This window comes from Nelusetta ayraudi, unplaced genomic scaffold (genome assembly GCF_046127955.1).
Source record: "Nelusetta ayraudi isolate G7.1 ecotype Tasmania unplaced genomic scaffold, CSIRO-AGI_Nayr_v1 ptg000011l, whole genome shotgun sequence".
NCBI lineage: Eukaryota > Metazoa > Chordata > Actinopteri > Tetraodontiformes > Monacanthidae > Nelusetta > Nelusetta ayraudi.
The window spans coordinates 12,337,501-12,354,782 of NW_027466061.1; the positions used below are offsets into that span (position 1 = coordinate 12,337,501).

General features: G+C 47.6%; 1 protein-coding gene across 5 annotated transcripts in view; it reads left to right on the forward strand.

Annotated features, from left to right (window-relative positions):
* pde4ca (phosphodiesterase 4C, cAMP-specific a) overlaps nt 1–17,282 on the forward strand; it is a 42,059-nt gene that overhangs the window by 15,217 nt on the left and 9,560 nt on the right. For 3 of the 5 annotated variants that reach the window (XM_076021056.1, XM_076021051.1, XM_076021054.1), the window contains exons 2-5: nt 15,081–15,272; nt 15,443–15,487; nt 16,004–16,040; nt 17,184–17,257. In XM_076021056.1, the coding sequence (XP_075877171.1) occupies nt 15,121–15,272; nt 15,443–15,487; nt 16,004–16,040; nt 17,184–17,257 (308 nt within the window). In that variant the 5' untranslated portion in view covers nt 15,081–15,120. Of the gene's footprint in view, nt 1–710; nt 3,455–15,080; nt 15,273–15,442; nt 15,488–16,003; nt 16,041–17,183; nt 17,258–17,282 lie in introns of those variants that run through there. The other 2 variants (XM_076021053.1, XM_076021052.1) reach the window with 2 other exon arrangements.

The following is a 17,282-nucleotide window of genomic DNA, read 5'->3' on the forward strand; positions in this document are numbered from 1 at the left end:
GCGATATTGAAAATATAATTGGTGGGAAAAGCAGTGGCGTGAGTCAGTCAGCGGCGGCCGTCCCTCTCGGGCAGCCACACACAGGCTGCGCACGTCCTTTGACGGGCGGCCGCTCGCTCTGACTTCAAAACAGCTCGTTACCCAGGAATGCTCGCGACGCCTCTTGCCGGGCCAGCGCCATGATGTCATGAGGCCCCTCTTGAAAATAATGTGTTATTAAAGTGGCGGGCCGAGCGCCTCCGCTCGGCCAGGGGAGATCTGGAGCATCGTACCTGGCCACGCGGCTTCAGGACTCCGGCTGTTTAAAGTCGATGTCTGGAGATGCTGAGCAGAACCAAACAGTTGACGTCTGTCTTCTTTCAAACATCCAGCCTCTTCCACCGCGCTGACGCACACACGCCCAGCGCTGCTCAGCCCTCTGGTGCGCTGCCAGCCAATGGGCTTGTGTGTAACTCGGGCCCACGTGTGTGTGTGTGTGTGTGTGTGTTCGTGCACGTAGATTGGCTTTTCTTTTCAATTCCGACGGCAGATGAAAGCAATTTCCTCGTCATTTACAACGTGTCGAGTGTGCGGGAAGATACAGACGCACGCTCACAGCGCCCGTCAGGAGCTCCGAGAGCAAATGAAGTTTTACAAGTGTGACGTCTGGCCGATCGTGTCTTTCGGCGCTGCCCACAAACTCATCTACGGACCTTTGTGTTCCCACTGTGCGTCCAGCGGACCTGCTCCGACTCTTCCTCGCAGGCCCAGAACCTGCTCAGCCCTTCCGTCTTTTCCCCCCACGGCTGCTTTTTATGTTCACCCAAATTGTACGGTTGACTTTATAATGTGTTGTTGCTGAACATGGCCTCCATAAAAGCAGGAATATACTGCGGTGTCATACGCCTTTACACCTCATAACTTGCGTGTGTGTGTGTGTGTGTGTGTGTGCGCGTATCTCTGCATTTCCTTAAATGGCAGTTTTCTCTTGAATGACGCACGCAGAGGCTTTATAGTATAGAAAATGGGATCATATTAAATATTCTTGGGAGGAAAATAGAAATATTATAAGCCGCCAGTGCGATAAGCCCAAACCAAGACGACGATAAAGCTGAAATCTAAAACCACAACTTGCATAAAACTATAACTTTATGCTGCTTTACATATGTAGGTGCGGTACAGTGGGTCTGTGGTGCAAACTGTAAAACTCTCTGACCCTCGGCAGGTCCCTGTTGGGCCTCCAGGTTGGATCAGGACTCTGTCTCCACCATTGAGCACCTTCTACCAGTTGCGTCTAAGGCCACCTATTGTGCAAAATTCACTTTGTCTATGTTTTATAACAGTAACAATTCTAGCCTGTTAAAGGAACATCCACTAATTATATAAGCCAATTTGGTGCCCTCTGTGTTGTCAAAAAGGGCTTCTGGAGCCATTTTTGTTTCGGCCCCCCTCCAAACATGTGGAAGGTCTAGCTAGCAGGAAGCTACAACATTAGTTTTTTTGCAGGAGACTGTAAACAGAGGGCTAAACAATCTGTTTTCCAGACAACTGAAGAGACCTTTTGGAAATTGGGAACATGTTTGTGTTCTTTTAAGTCCTTGCTGCTCAGTTGATGCTATTGGTTGGTGCATCAGCTGAAACGGTGAGTGTCTCAGTTCAGTCAATGGCTGACGAGCTTGCTAAGCTAACGCTAGCCACAACAGACCTGTTACCTGCATTGAATGGGTGGAGCTAAACCAAAAAATAAACAAGTTGGTGCAGCTGCATACACAAACACTTGCAGTACGCATGATTTTCCAGGCCTGCCCCCGAGGACATTGTCAAACCCCCTCTGCTGTCCAAACCAAATAAAGCCCAAACTGAGTGTCATGAGTGTCAACATCGTGCCGCTGTTCTGCGGTCACGTATTTCCTATTGACGTTTCAGCGTACGACGTTCTCAAGCGGCTGAAATTTCACTCACTTTTCACTTCTTCTCGTCAAAACATATTGAGAACATATTGTGTGCAAGGGTGGAAGTGAGTGTACATGCATGTGTGTGTGTGTGTGTGTGTGTGTGTGTGTGTGTGTGTGTGTGTGTGTGTGTGGAGGGAGAGAGAGGGGAGGGGCTTTTGTTTGAGGATGTTCTTTATTCTCAGCGAGAGCTGCGTACCAGGAGCTGCTTACTGTAATACCTTATCATACTCATCCTGTAATCAATCTCTTTACCTAACAGAGACAACACGTAAAGGCCACACACACACACACACAAGCACGCAAACGCACACACAATCAATGCATGAATAAGTACAAGCCATCTGGTGAGGATAACAGTTGCAGTGGCCAAAGGGAGAGTGCTGTCTCGTAACACTGTTTTGTGTCTGTAGTGTGTGTGTGTGTGTGTGTGTGTGTGTGTGTGTGTGTGTATTTACATGTGCACTCGGGGTGGGAAAGGGTTAACAACCTAAACATTTGGGGAAGGCAGGAACCATGTTGGTCGTAGTCCCGCCTCCTTTCTCAGCTCTGACCTCACCTTGAAACCCTTGTGTGTGTGTATGTTATTCATGCACACTCATACACGCACTCACGCGCACGCACACACACACACACACACACACACACACACACACACACACACACGTAGACACTTGCTTGGTCAAATGCCTACAGACTCTCACTCACTCTGATGCTCGTCAACTCACCTCGTAGACGCCTCGGCAAACACCCGACTCTGGTCGGGCCGGACGGACAGACGATTAAAAAACAATAATCAGACACAGGCAGGAGCAGCAGATCGCCCAGCAGGAAAGGAAATGTTTGCTCTGTGCCTAAGGGTGCTGCAACTGAAGGGGAGAGAGGTGGAACCAGGCAGCCAGAGAGAGTAGAAGAAGAAGAAGAAGAAGAAGAAGAAGAAGAGAAGGAGGAGTGAGAGAGGGAGAGGGAGAGAGAGAGAGAAGGAGGGGGTGGGAGTGAGAGAGTGAGTGAGAGTGAGAGGGGAAAAGGACAGCCGTGCGACTCCACATTTAGACCCGGAGCTGAGGCCAGACGTACATGTGGGCTGATTAATGGGGCTCCGCTGAAGGGAGCGTGCACGTGGAGCACCAGCGTCCCCCATGAAAGCTCGTCGCCCAGAGGAGCAGACTTCCAGCGGCGCTCCCCGGGAACTGCCGGGCGCCCCGAGCGTCTGCGCCCTCGGCCCCCCGAGGCCATGAGAGCTCCCAGGAAGCGGCGGGGAAACGCAGCCACACACAGGAGCAGGAAGCAGGGCCGGCCGGCCGCGCCGGGATGAGAGCAGCCAGCTGAGAGGTGACAGAAGCCAGGACAGGCGGCCGGGAGAGACTGAGAGAAGAGCCAAGCCCAGGTGGAGGGATGAGCGTGCCGAGCGACTGCGGCTTCTGCTGCTCCCTGGAGCGCAGCATCACCGTGAGGAGCGGCAACATATGGGGGTCGCCGTGCGCCGTCAACAGGCCCATCGACATCACTCAGAAGCGCAGGCGGTAATTAAGAGCCCCGTCTCCCTCACTCACACTCAGCCCGTCTGTCTCTGCTTACATCCATTCATGGCACGCACACACAGACACACGTGCTCACGCACAGAATGTGCAGATATGCAGGATACAGAGAAGCTAAAAGCTTGATTGTGCCAGGTACAAATTCTTTTAATGGTGTCAATGTCTTTTTTTTTTTTTTGCTTGTGTGTGTTTTATTCAGAAGATGATCAAGGTGCAGCATCAACAACTCACTGTCATACAAAACCCCTCCACACAGTAATATGTTTCCAGAAGACTCCTTCATTTAGCCCAGTCCACCTCAGTCTTTTGTTAAAACTCTTCTTTTCTTTGCCCTAAAAAGAAACATTGAACGTCCTCATTTCATGACAAAAGACATTTAAGGGGGAGTTTTATTATCCAATTAGTTCAGGAAAAAAGGGTAAAAAAAAAAAAAAAAAGGCCCTCAGTTGACCCTAAAAAGTTTGTTTATTCCATTGAGCCAATCAAATGTGTTTCTTTACTTGTCTCGACGATGAGGTGATGAGTCCAGCAGAAAACAAATCTGGCTGAGAGTTTAGAAGGGAAAAGAGAATTTCCACTCAGTTGAATCAATATAGTATAGTATATATAAATAATACAAATATGATAACGTAATATAGCAATGAATATAGAGGAGAGAAGAGCTCACTGTGTGTGTGTGTGTGTGTGTGTGTGTGTGTGTGTGTGTGTGTGTGTAGCGCGTGCATCCTGCACATTAAGGCGTCCTGTTTTTTTCTCTGCACAACACATCGTCTCCGAGCCATTAAAGTCTTCCTGTGGCTGCACACTCGATGACCTTCATGCAACATATTCTCACAGGAATGCCACGATATTGTGGCTCCACGTAATCCATCCACAGAGAGTGTGTGTGTGTATGTGCGTGTGTGTGTGCTGGTGATGGGGGCGCTGTGGAGATAAAGTGCTGTTTACATTGCCGTCCCCTGTCATCTCTCTCAGGCTGTTTTATCAGATGTACATTGAAGAGCGTGAAGGATACTCAAAGGACAGCCGTGGCTTTAAATATCCTTCTCTTTTACTGTTTTCGTGACTCAAGCCAGGGAGTATAATTGTCTTCTTGAGCGTGTCCCTCTGGGGTTGCAAGGAGGAGAATGTCAGTGTTTAAAGGAGCCAGAATGGGCGAGATTCACTTCTGCAATGCAGGAGCAACGAGTGTCGCAAAGCTGTGAGGAAGTGTTCGCCAAAACACTCTGGAAGTGAGATCTTTGTGATGTCATGAAGGGTAACCGAGTTATAGACAAGACCCCTCAGTCAGTTGTTGGTCCCAGTCTCCTTCTGAACACGTCAAAGGTTTTTAGCAAAAAGGTGAAAACAAAGGGCTAAACTTGCTTCTTTTCTGCGAGGCAACAAATTTTCCACATGTGACGAGTCAAAAAAAAGAAAGACTTGACAACCAGCACACGACGGCACTCTTAAGCAACCGCTGCCACGGCTGAGAAGCAGCCTGAAGACGTCTCGGCTGCGCTGGAGACAGTTAATCGCTTCTCCACAGACAGGAAGTCACAGGAGCTTTTTTTGGATTCAGGCATCGATTGTCCGAGGCTTCGCTGCTGACGGTTATGAAAGAGCCACAGTCAGCGCCACCGGTCCACTCTCCAGGAAAACAAAGAGTGTGTGTGTGTGTGTGTGTGTGTGTGTGTGTGTGTGTGTGTGTGTGTGTGTTTGTGCGTGTGTGTGCGTGTTTGTGAGTGTTTGTGCGTGTGTGTGCGTGCGTGTGCGTGCGTGTGTGTGCGTGTGTGTGTGTGTGTGTGTGTGCGTGTGTGTGCGTGTTTGTGAGTGTTTGTGCGTGTGTGTGCGTGCGTGTGCGTGCGTGTGTGTGCGTGTGTGTGTGTGTTTGTGCGTGTGTGTGCGTGCGTGTGTGTGTGTGTTTGTGAGTGTGTGTGCGTGTGTGTTTGTGCGTGTGTGTGTGTGCTGCCTTTTCCTCTTTTGGCAATCCTCTAAAAACACAACGCAGAAGCTGCGACAGTCCCATTATTCGCACTAATTTATGATATTTTAATGTCAGAGTGCATCTTCAGGGGTAATCTGATATTGAGCTCTCACTCCTGCCTCCTCGCTGCTCAGCTCTCCTCCTCCTCTTCCTCCTCCTCCACTCTGCTCTGGCGGGGACATCCATCTATGAACATGAGGCGTGACGCCACTGTGGCAGTAAAAAGGACTTTATGGGATGTCAGACGTCGTGGTTGTTTTGTGCTGCGTAAAAAAAACACACTCCTGCTGGGGAAGATGAAGCTGCAGCCGTGTGCTTAGCGTAAATCTCAGGCCTCTGACTTTAAACAGCGAGTGGCTCAGTGCCGCAGCAGGGCCTCCAAGCACAATTACCTCCGTTGGAGTCAGAAGACAAAAGACAGGTAAGGGCAGAACTTTTCCCTTAGATGGGAACGTGCCGAGGGGTTAATACGTCTATTTAATGTTGTCCGTGTGGGCAGCAGGTACCAGAATGCAGTGAGCGATTAATACATCTGCTCTTCATACTCGGCAAACTGTTTGATCAGAAGCTGCAGCTCATTTTTTGCCTCCAGCCATAGGTTGTTTTTTTTTTCTCCCTCTTTCCAACCCTCGGCTGTGGTGGCAACACCTGCTGTTTGTAAAAGAATGCAGATAAGACAGGATTCCCGCTGGAGAAGCCAGGACGGTGGGGGCTTATCTGTGTTTGAGGTGGGGTTTCTTTTCTCTTCTTCTCTTTGAGTCCAGCTCAACTCAATGTTAGTTTTTATGCCACGATTGCTTTGAAAGAATTCGGCAGCTCAGATGAAAACTATGTATGCATGCATGCGGCCTCTAGTCAGTCACTCATTTTGGTCCAAAGTGAATTATAGAAGGTTGTTTTTGTGACTCTCATATATGTGTATCCTAGTCCAGTGGTCAACATTCAGTGAGCTTAGCTTTTGAGGCAGATCTGTAGAATTATTATTTTTTATTTTTTTTTGAAGTCTTGATGAAATTGACAATTCACCTTTTTAGTCTGTATTCAGTGACAGTGACTCCTTGTTCTCTTGTTAGTAGTTGCATCATGGGCTTCTGGTGAACAACAGTGTTCTTTTACACTTACATGCTTAGAAATTGTGAAGTTTGAACCAGAAATGTGTGTTTATTGACAAACTTGTCAGCCGTAGGTCGACATTTTTAACCGTGAGTTTCTCAGCGTGTCGGCCTTCCGGATCACGGAAACGACCGGCGCTCGCACCTTGTTGTGTTTTCACACTATTGATCCACCACCAGCCAAGTTCAGGATGAAGTGGCACTGACGCAGGCAGTTGCCACGGCCAAAGAGCCGGCCTGAAAAGATCATTTCCATACGAGCAACTGACAGAAAGTGCGAGCTTGAGCTTTATGATTGACGTGAGTCACGAGTGTGAGTTATGCGCAGCGGCAATTTAAAAGGGATCCAGGCTCGTTTTTTCAGGTTTGGCAGATTTTGTGTGAGGAGTGAGGTAACTGAGGTACAGCTGTGTGAGTGTGTTTCCTAGAAATCCAATACTCCTTGTGTTCAGTTCAGTGTTTGAGGCAGCAGAACCTGACGAACATCAGGTTTGTCTAATCTCCTGCCGGAGATGCACAACAGGCGAGAGGACAAATGAATCACTAACTCTTTGCTGCTGCATCAGCGGCAGCATCACGGAGGAAGTCTCCATCGTCCCACTCTGCATTACCGCATCCTTCACTCCAAATATTAAATATTTATTGTGGAGCTATGCAACTTGGAACTCACCACCTCTTTGTAGAAATAGTGAAGTAATCCCGTGCCTTCTACGGAGCGTAGCTGTCTCCGATCCTGGCAGGCGGGACGGGGTTTCTCTGCCAAAGAGCCTTCCAGAGCTGTACAAATGCGTCTGAAAGCATTTCCAAAACATTTCTGAAACCATTAAGTCCTCTAATGATGGCTTCCGCCCATGTGGAGGGCCACTACCAGGTCTGCTAGCCTTGGGTTGCAGGCCACACACACACACACACACACACACACACACACACACACACACACACACACACTTCGCTTGGGTTTGCTCATTTGTTTAATGTCATGATTTTAGTTTGTGTAAACACACACAGTGAAATCAGTCGCATACTTTCGCTCCCTTACATCCTTCTTCCCTTACCCTCTTCCCTTACCTTCTTCCTGTTAAAAATGGAAGTGTCCCTGTGTTCTGCTCAATAATCGATTAAATAAAATAGAGCATGTGATATAAGATGATTTTTGAGCGAGGCTGGTTTGTCTTTCGTTGAAAGTGATTTCCTGGGATTCCAAACGGCCTTTGAATGAATTGAGACAGATTCAGCTGATGAAAAAGTAACAACTCGTGGCCATTGTTAGCTCACAGTTATTGTCTCGCTGACAAGCTGCGTGTGTGCTTGAGGATCGCCCTCTTCAAACGCTCACCTCTTTCCCTGTGGTCAGATCTCACTTCAGAATGTCTTTGCTATTAATATCTTGCGCTGATCGTATGTCAACACTTTTATAGATTGGGCTCTGAACTTTCATAACCTCATTCTCTGCCTCCTTCAGCCGCTTCCTCTGACCCAACACCAACGGCGGCTTTCAAGTTGCATATTTCTTCCTCTAATCTAAATTTTGAAACATGCCTATATTAATGTGAAATGCCACTGAAATTCTTAAATGTTCTAAACCATCCAAAAATTAAAGGTTAAATAATAGACACCGTACACTGTGGAAGTTAGCTAACAGCTATGGCATGCTAGCAAGCTAACCCTTATGTTGCTTTTGGTGAGGACAAAATGGTCCAGGTGTGTCAGTGCTGTGTCACTGTCTGCTTGAAATTCGGAGTTCAAAAAAAGCAGCCAAGGAATTAAAAAGCAGCACCACATGACCCCAGTTACTGCGCCGCGCAGTAGCTGTACTGCAGTAGCTGTACCGCACCAGAGTGTGCACTGACGGAAGTGTGAGATTCGGAACGCGGCTCACGGCTGCGAGGCAGCGGTGTTGACAGTGCAGCTGTTTGGCTTTCAGTTGCGACTTAAACAAGGATTATTCAAGGCTTTTGTGAATTAGCGTCGCTCTGTCGAGCGCTGCTCCAGCTGCTCAGCTTAATAGCGTGTTGTCGCTGAAAACGAAGGAGCAAGTCAAACAAACAGGGCGTTTCTCCCTCTATGTGAGGGGCCCCACCAAAAAAAAAAATAAAAAAATAAAAAAACACAGCCAGACAGCTTTTATCCCACAACACACCCCAGTGACTGATGTGCCACACAGTAATTTACGCACAGTAAATGTCACTGTGGATTACAAATGGCTCCAGAGGAGACAATTTTGTACATTTTTCGTTGTTGCAGCACGTCTGTCCTCAGATGTGGCCGCGTCCTCCCCCTCTGCTCCTCAGTCTGGCCTCACTTTGTTCCTCGGCTGCTGCCGGTGTGAAATTTTGTGGCGTCGCTAAGCGCCGAGGCTAATCCTCATTAGCTGCGGCGCATCTCTCCCGCGTCATGCGCAGATATGCACCTCTTAGGTGTCGGGGGAAAAAGAAAATTACAAATACAAAAACATCTCAGGCCTCCTCGGCCTCCAGCCACGCTGTGTAAAAGTGCATCACTGCCGCTCTTCCCGTTTGTACGTCAAACGTGGTACACTCTGAGTAATTGTCTGTAATGAGGCCAGTTGAGCAGGCCGAACCCGACATTGTGTCCCGGGTGCGGGGTGGATGGCTTAGATGACAGTCCCGCCCCCTGCGGCACCTCCGGCCCGATGGCTCCTGTATTTTAATGCTCCCCTGATGGGATTGACGTTGCCGTGACAGGCGGTGACGCAGGTGAGGTGTCGAGTGTCGGGGCCACTGACAGCTTCCCATCAATCAGCCGCCGCTCCAATAACAAAACCCTGCAGCACACCTCCGTCTTCTTCTTCTTCTTCTCTGTGTGTGTTTGTTTGTTTGTAAGTTTTCCTTCCCGGTGCCCCGGAATGTTGGCGGCAGGTCGTTGTTTTGACAAGAGTCAAAGTCAGGCTGCTCTCGTTGTCCGAAACCTCTTTCACGCTCTTTGTTCTTTGAGTTTGCTTACATCATCTGCATATTGACACAGCTGTGATGTGGCGGCACTTCAATATTAATCTGACTGAGCTGGCATTGTAAATATGAAGTAGTGAGTGAACTGTGGACATATTTTCACCTTAAAAAGCAAAAGGCATTTAGCCGTCCTGCTCTGGGACTGACGCTTCTGGAGTTTAACATCAATTTGAAACTTTTTTTTTTTTTTTTGAAGTTTGATTATTTCAAAATAAGAAGGTGAAAACAAGCGTGAATATTTTAATGCTACATTTGTTCATGAGATAAATACAAGTTACCTTTGGCCTCTACAATCATAAGAAGTGCATAAAGTGGATGTATAATGTATACAATATTTTAATTTTTTTTATTTATATTTAATTTTAATGATTCTTTTTTTGCCTGACTGGATGCTATTTTACATGAAATACCTCCATACACATCCACATATTAAATTCCTATTCCTGATTTACTTCCTTAATAAACTAAGGATTTGATGAAAACACTGTGGCAGTTTATCAGTTTCCAGAACAGTTCTACTTTATATCAAACTATGAACCTCCTGCCCTCACTGTGAACCTCCACTGCCAGCGGCTGATGATCGCTCAGCTGTTGCAGTCCCGCCAGCTTCCAGTAGAGGGAACCTGTCCCCCAATGTGACTCCACTCATTCTCCAGACGGCTGCGGCTGCACCATCACTCAGCAGCACCATTATCTTCTGCTCCATTATTCACCAACACATTCCCACACACAGCGGGAGTGTTTCAGGAGGATTGTTGTCTTTGGATTCATCATTGTGTCTCAAAATAAGGCAGGGCGGACGGCAGGGGGGCGACCAGAAGACGAAGTGGATGGATGGATGGATGGATGGATAGATGGATGGATGGGAGGATGGATGGGAGCAACTGGTGGGAGACTTGAGAAAGAATAGGTTCACAGTGGTGATAGTCGTCATCCACAGCAATAGTTTCTGGTGGGAGCTTCCTGTCCTGACGGCATTCACACCAAGCGAGAACCTCTGACCTCTGACCTCCCAGAGTGACACAATGCCTCAGTTGACACATTTAGTGCAGCTTTTCTTCACTGGTTTCATCCGAGAAATATGTTTTTTTTTTTCTTAAAGACTGAATCCATCCATCCATCCATCCATTTTCAAGACCCTCTTCCCACCCTGGACATGTTGCCAGTTCATCACAGAGACTCCTAGGAAGACAAACAACCACTTGCACTCACACACACACCTATGGTCAATTTAGAGTTCCCAATTCCCCTCACATGCATGTTTTTAGACTGTGGGAGGAAGCCAGAGAACCCACACAGACACAGGGAGAACATGCAAACAACACACAGAAAGGCCTCAGGCCCGGAATCATGTGACAAAATTAAATAAATATGTTTCAAAACAATATTTGAAACATATTTACAAAATATATATTTAAAAAAAAACAAAATTTTTTCAACATTTTTCTTGTTGGGATTTGGCCGTTTTAAAGTTAAAGTCAGTACACGGCAGTAAGTTGGCTCCTCATCTCTTGTTGCCATGGCAACCGGCTCAGAGTATTCCTCCGATTTACTTGCCTTTTTCTTCTTTTTTTTCTTCTTTTTGCTCTCCCTCCTTAATTCACATAAACCTGTGAGATTTCTGTGAATGCACCGCTCGGCTTCTTGCAGCCTGAGTGGACCTTCGGGAATCACTGCACATCGGGATGCAAAACGCTGATTGGAATGGCGCTAAATGATGGGTCGGATGTGCGTGTGGAAAAAAACAAAACAAAACAAATGCAACAGCATTGGATTTGATCTATCGATTTAATTTTATTTATTTTGCATATGCTTTGTCGAAGCAAAGGTAAATATTCAGCATCAGTCAGCTGGGACATTGCGTTCACCTCGGAGGAAAGTGCAGAAGAGCGGCAGTGAAGCGGCAGCGAGGGAAAGTCGTGGGCGGTTTCTTCTGCTTTTTCTTGATCTGTGATCTAATTTTAGCCCGCCGTCGGCTTCAAATAGAAACGCCCATAAATATTCATGAACGAGGAGCGAGAGAATGTGTTGCTCCGCGATGCAAAGAAAAAGGGGGAGAAAAAAAAGGAGGGGGGGGCCTCTATTTTCTACCTGGGAGTCTATTGTTAGCCACGCCGCTGCTCCCCCCGGTCTATCCCCCGTGTGCAGGGGAGGCTAAATTTAGCTGCGCCGTGGCAGGAACGTGATGCTTGGGGACCAAAAATAGACAGGCATTTCTGGTTGGCAGGAAGGCGGGACCTCAACCAGGGTGTGTGGTATTGGTGGAGGTGGTGCGTGGCGTGTGTCTACGTGGGGGTGCGTGGGAGGTGTTAGAGGGGTTGAGGTTGCAGTTTGATTAGTGTGGACAAAACAACCTGGAGAGAAATGCTGGGAAACACGAAGAGAGGCCAAAGCTACAAGTCGTGCATCGATTCGCGCAGCCACGGGTGAGAACGGCGTACGTGCAGGCCTTTGGGACGGCGCTTTGCTCTGCTGCAGCACACAGATGCAGTATAAACACAGCCAGCGCAGTGTCGACACGTCCTGTTTACTGAAAAAAATAAAAAAAAACGATGATGAGCCACACAATCACATGCAAAGTTGAGATGAGATGTTTGAATCCATGCTGGCGCGGTCACACACTCCGCTCAGAGTTACAACCAAGATGCCTCCAAGAACAGCCTGCAATCTCCTCCCCTTCAGTTTCACCTATTTCACCCCTCTGCCCCCCCCTCCCCCCCAATCCCCCCCAAAAGCCCACACCCAGAGCAGCCCTTCCCTCTGCTGTGTTTGCTGCTGTAGGTGTCTGGATCTGTCACATGCGCAGAGGCATGGGAGGTTTGCTCGGCTCCAGCACTTTGTTATGTAATAGTCGGTAACACTCCAGCAGCTTGTCCTCATGCAGCATCCAGGCAGGGTAGCTGGCTCGGAGGGGTGGGAGGAGGAAGAGGAGGAGGAGGAAGGTGTGGGAATAGGGATGAATGAGAGGTTGTTGGTTTTTTTTGCATGCTGCACCCTGGTTGATAAACACGACTAGCGCGTTGCAGAGGCAGCAGCTCTCAGCCAATCAATAGCACGTGTAATCAAGGAGGCAATCAGCGAACTGCACGGGTAGATGCCTTAACTGTTTTTTCATAAATCTTCCGTATCACTGTTTCTTAAGCTGATTTTGAGACCCTTGGTTTATCCTTACACTCACAGACAATCCTGCACCCTTCAGATAGTTCTAAATCACAAAAATCTCACTGCTACACTTCCTCTCACACTTCATTCCTCTGCTGCTTTAAGCTATAAAGACAGCATGTTGGTGCAAGGCACCAAAGGCAAATCTTGCTAACAGTGGCCAGCTAGGGGAAGCTTGTATGCTATTACTAGACTAGACTACCTACGTCAGCTTTGTGTGATGTGAGCACGACTAGTACCCGGCACTGCCACATGCTTCCCAGTGTGAACACACTTACATTGAAAATACGTGATCTTCAACTCATTTAGCTTGCATCCGTTAGCATTTAGCCCAAGTGTTCATTAACGCAGCTACAGGCTATTTACGAGAAAGATCTTTTTTGTACACGTAAAAGCACTTTATGCTGCTCAGCTAATTTGTGGATGAAGAAACCAGCGGCAGCAGCTCTCAGCCAGATGCTCTGCTGCCACCTGAAGAAGATAAAGAAGTAAGAAACCTGTGAAAGCAGCAGCCACACAGGCAAATAAGCATCACTCACATTTATCACAGTGAACTGTACTCACTGCCGGCTGCTATCAATTACCCTTTTTTTACCCTATTATTTTGTGGCTTAATTATGCGCAGACATCTGCAGCTCACAGACACTGAGCTCGCTGTTTCCTCCACTGTATTTGTTTGGAAAAGACTGAATGTGTGCTTTGGCCTCAGCACTGGCGAAGGAAAAAGGACAAAGAAAAATGGTGATGGCTGTTTTGCTAAAGTGTGGATTTCTTCTCTGGAGTTCCTCACGAAGTTTACGTTGAGGGGACTTGTTGCCAAATAGAGCAGCAGGCTGCCGGGAGTTCTCCCCAGGTTCATATGTCAGCGGCGGGGCTGTGGGAAAATAGAGATGTGGATCAAGGCAGAAAACGTGCCCAGACTGCTGCTGCTGCTGCTGCTGCTGCTGCTATCGGGCTCGTATCTCTGCAGTGGCACAGCTCGATCGGCGGGAACTCCTCCTCACCTGAGCGTTGCGCTATTTATAGACTCACACACACATGACCTCCCTCCTCACCCACCCCTGCATCAATAACTCTGTTGCTAATTTTAAACCCCGCTGTCCGCTCGCAGTCCTTCACCTCGTGCACGCACGCACACAACACACACACACAGATAGATTGATAGACAGATTCCTCAGGGGAGTTCACATTTTTCAGCAGCATCCACAGTAAAAAAGTCAGATAAGAAACAATTAAGAGAGCCATGCAATAATTATTATTATCTAAAAAAAAAAAAAAAAAGCCTTGCAATGTAAATTAATTTGGTGTTGAATAACTGAAGGCAAAAAAAAAAAAAAAAACGTTGGTTGTAATGACATTTAGAAATGTTTGATTTCTCCGTCCTTTAGATTACACCACAGCACCGTCACCACTGTCACAATTGGAGACCACAGTCGCAGTTTGTGGCCCTTGGCGCCGCCTCACAGTGTATTAATAGGGCTGATTTCATGTGCCCCCCTGTGCTGCATCAGTGCGAAAACTGGATTCCCACACGTTTCACACTGACACGTCTAAATTTGTCATTTTCAGCTCTTGTTTTGGCCTTCTTGCCGCTTCCTCCGTCTCGTCTTCGCACAATACCCTGCTGAAGGATTAAATATGGCTGACCGCTGTGACCTGGTGCTGAAAGCCTGTGGTATTTTTAAATGGGGACTTTTGTGGGGTCCTTTTCCTGTCTCCTCCTATTGTCGCTGGGCTTAACACTGGAGTGTCTGCGGTGTTTTGCTTTGGTTTCTTTAGTTTTACTGTTTTATGAACGCAGTCAGTTGTCTGTGAATCTGAGCTCAGTGATTCTCCATTAACTCAACGTTATTATGCCATAGACACGAGCGGGTACGCACACAAGAACATCAGGTGAGTTTAGATAGAATTACAATCAGTGAATTAAAAAAACTGACAACAACAAGATGGACTGACGCTGCTGAAAACGTTCCAGTTACTCCAACTGGATGGAGTGAATTATCAAAAGGTGACCATACGTCTAAAAAGAGATTCACAATGGGATGAAAATTAGAGAGTGGACTAAACAAAGGACAGGATTGTTTTTGTAGGATCAACGCTTTAATGAGAATCTGACTGTTTGCTTATACTGAGCTGACACCTCACAGCTTTCCAAACAATTTCAAAGTCACTGGAGAATTTTTTTTATTTTATTTTTTTAAACTTGGACCAGGATCATTGGACTCTTGATGGGGCCGCTGTGCTCTCCTGACCTCTCAGTTCGTTGTTTGTGTAGAGGTCATGAAGGTCATGAAACTGAATCTGGACTGACTTCTTCGTCCTGGTGCTGCCATCAAGTCGAGCTTTGAATGTTTTTATAACTCTTCTTTATAACTCCCTCTGTGTTGCCTCTCCCTGCTCAGTTTCGACGTGGAGAATGGACTGTCGGTGGGCCGCAGCCCCATGGATCCCCAGGCCAGCCCCAGTTCTGGCCGGGTCATCCAGCCCAACTTCCCTCACAGCCAGCGGCGGGAATCCTTCCTGTACCGCTCCGACTCTGACTTTGACCTTTCGCCCAAGGGTCCGTCGAGAAACTCGTCCACAGCCAGCGACCTGTGAGTTCAACCCCCAGCTGACACACACACACACACACAGACTCTTGACACCAACCCTTCGGTCTCCCCCGCCTCCCCCGACTCCCTGGTGGGTCAGTGTGTCTGCACAACTGTGAGTGTTTGCAGCCACACTGGTCTCCTCATCAGCTCTCGCCTGTGTGTTTCTGAAGGGAGGAAAGCTTGAAGCACTGGGAGGTCAACTGGTTGTCATCTCGGTGAGACCAACATGGTGCCATGACCATTAAGATTAAACCCACTGACTCTGCCCACCCCCCCTTCCATCCCCAACTCAGGTCCCTCCACTGTCCCCACCCACACCATCCAGTATCAGCCACTTCACCTGCAACCCCTCTTAGACCCACCGCACCTACCCAACACACCCACCTTCTTTTATCTCTATCTTTATTTGTTGCATGCAGCACCCAAACTGAGGCCACCAAAGTATAATAACGCACTGTTTTGTGAGAATGTACCAGTTCCTCACCTGCCCTTCCACCTTCCCCAGTCTGTTTCCCTCCACCTGCTCTCCCACTTTAATATGCAGTTTGGTTTCTCCTCATTTGGCTCTAACAAAGTTGTTTATTTCACGCAGAAGAGATTCAGAAGACTTCTCTGCGCAGCCTTTTGTATGTGTGTGTGCGTGTGTGTGCGCGCGTGTGTGTGTGTGTGTGTGTGTGTGTGTGTGTTTTTCACGCTCTTTCCTCTTGTGTTTGTATTTGTCCATGTTGCAGGCACACAGAAGACATGATAGTCACACCATTCGCGCAGGTGAGTTTCACAGAAAGCGTTACATGCAACCTATTGTGCAACAGTGCATCAGTCTCGCAACAGCCTGCATGTCTTAAACTTGTCACATTGTTTAAAAATGGTTTTGTACTTCACCAGCTTTCATCAGTGTCAGTTTGCTCCCTGAAAGTGCGAGGAGTCCGGCCTACTTTTGCTTGCTGTACTTCTCAGAAATTGTGTTCTTAAACACACATTTCTACAAACTGCTCTCTTTGTGACATTTTTTTTTCTTTATCATTAATTGTATGGGCTTTTATTTTTTCTCTGTTGTTTTATTGCCTCTGTTTGTACAGTGTCCTTGAGTGTTTTGAAAGGCGCTTTTAAATAAAATGTTAAAATAAAAAAAAAAACGTCACAAAGGGCAGACACCTCTCCTGCAAAATTACCCGTCTTGTGCGTAACCAGGAGCTCACAGAGGACTTCTTATATTTGTCTCCTTCCACAAATGCGGACGGTCGAACAAACCTTTAATTTCACCAGTGAGCTACAAATTTGTGTTTGATCTGAAAAAAGGGTCTGTGATGGGTCTTAAAAAAGAAAACGAAAAAAAGCACTTCCCTAAGTTCCAGATGGTGTGACAGTGGGCTTCACCGCCTCATCTGAAGAGCCCATTATGTTTGGCGGTGGGACAGGATCAGGATACCTGCTGGCTCAGTTGGTCCTCTTGCGTGGGGCCGTGCGTCACACACAGGCTCACTTTTCACCGTGAAAGAAGTGCAGGATCTAATACTACCTCATCACGCTATTTAAACGTGCTTGCCAGAGCTGATCAGGTGGGTTCCAGGGTCGGCTCTGGACACCCGATACTCTGTGGGCTTCGCCCTGAGCGCTGAGTCAGTGTTGTGGCTGCAGTTTGGGTGACAGACGTGACGTAGAGGAGCGCTGGTGCTGCCGCGAAGACGTCGTGCAACACTGGAAGGTGATGCCTCTGGTGGTAGCACCTCCAGCCCGGAAACCGGAGCAACTGGTTTTTCGAAAGGCACCAGTGGTTCACTTCCATGTTGGGTTTTACAGAGCAACATTTCCCATCTGCATCTTGATGATGAGCTTCCCTCCAGTATTAGAATGAAAAGACCTTTCAAATGACTCCTTCACCTGAAGCTCACCGTCCTCTCTTCCCTCCAGGTCCTCGCCAGCCTGAGGACTGTCCGCAGCAACTTTGCCATCATAACCGGCCAACAGGATCGTCCAGTCAGCAAGTAAGTTTGGTTAACAGTTTACCTT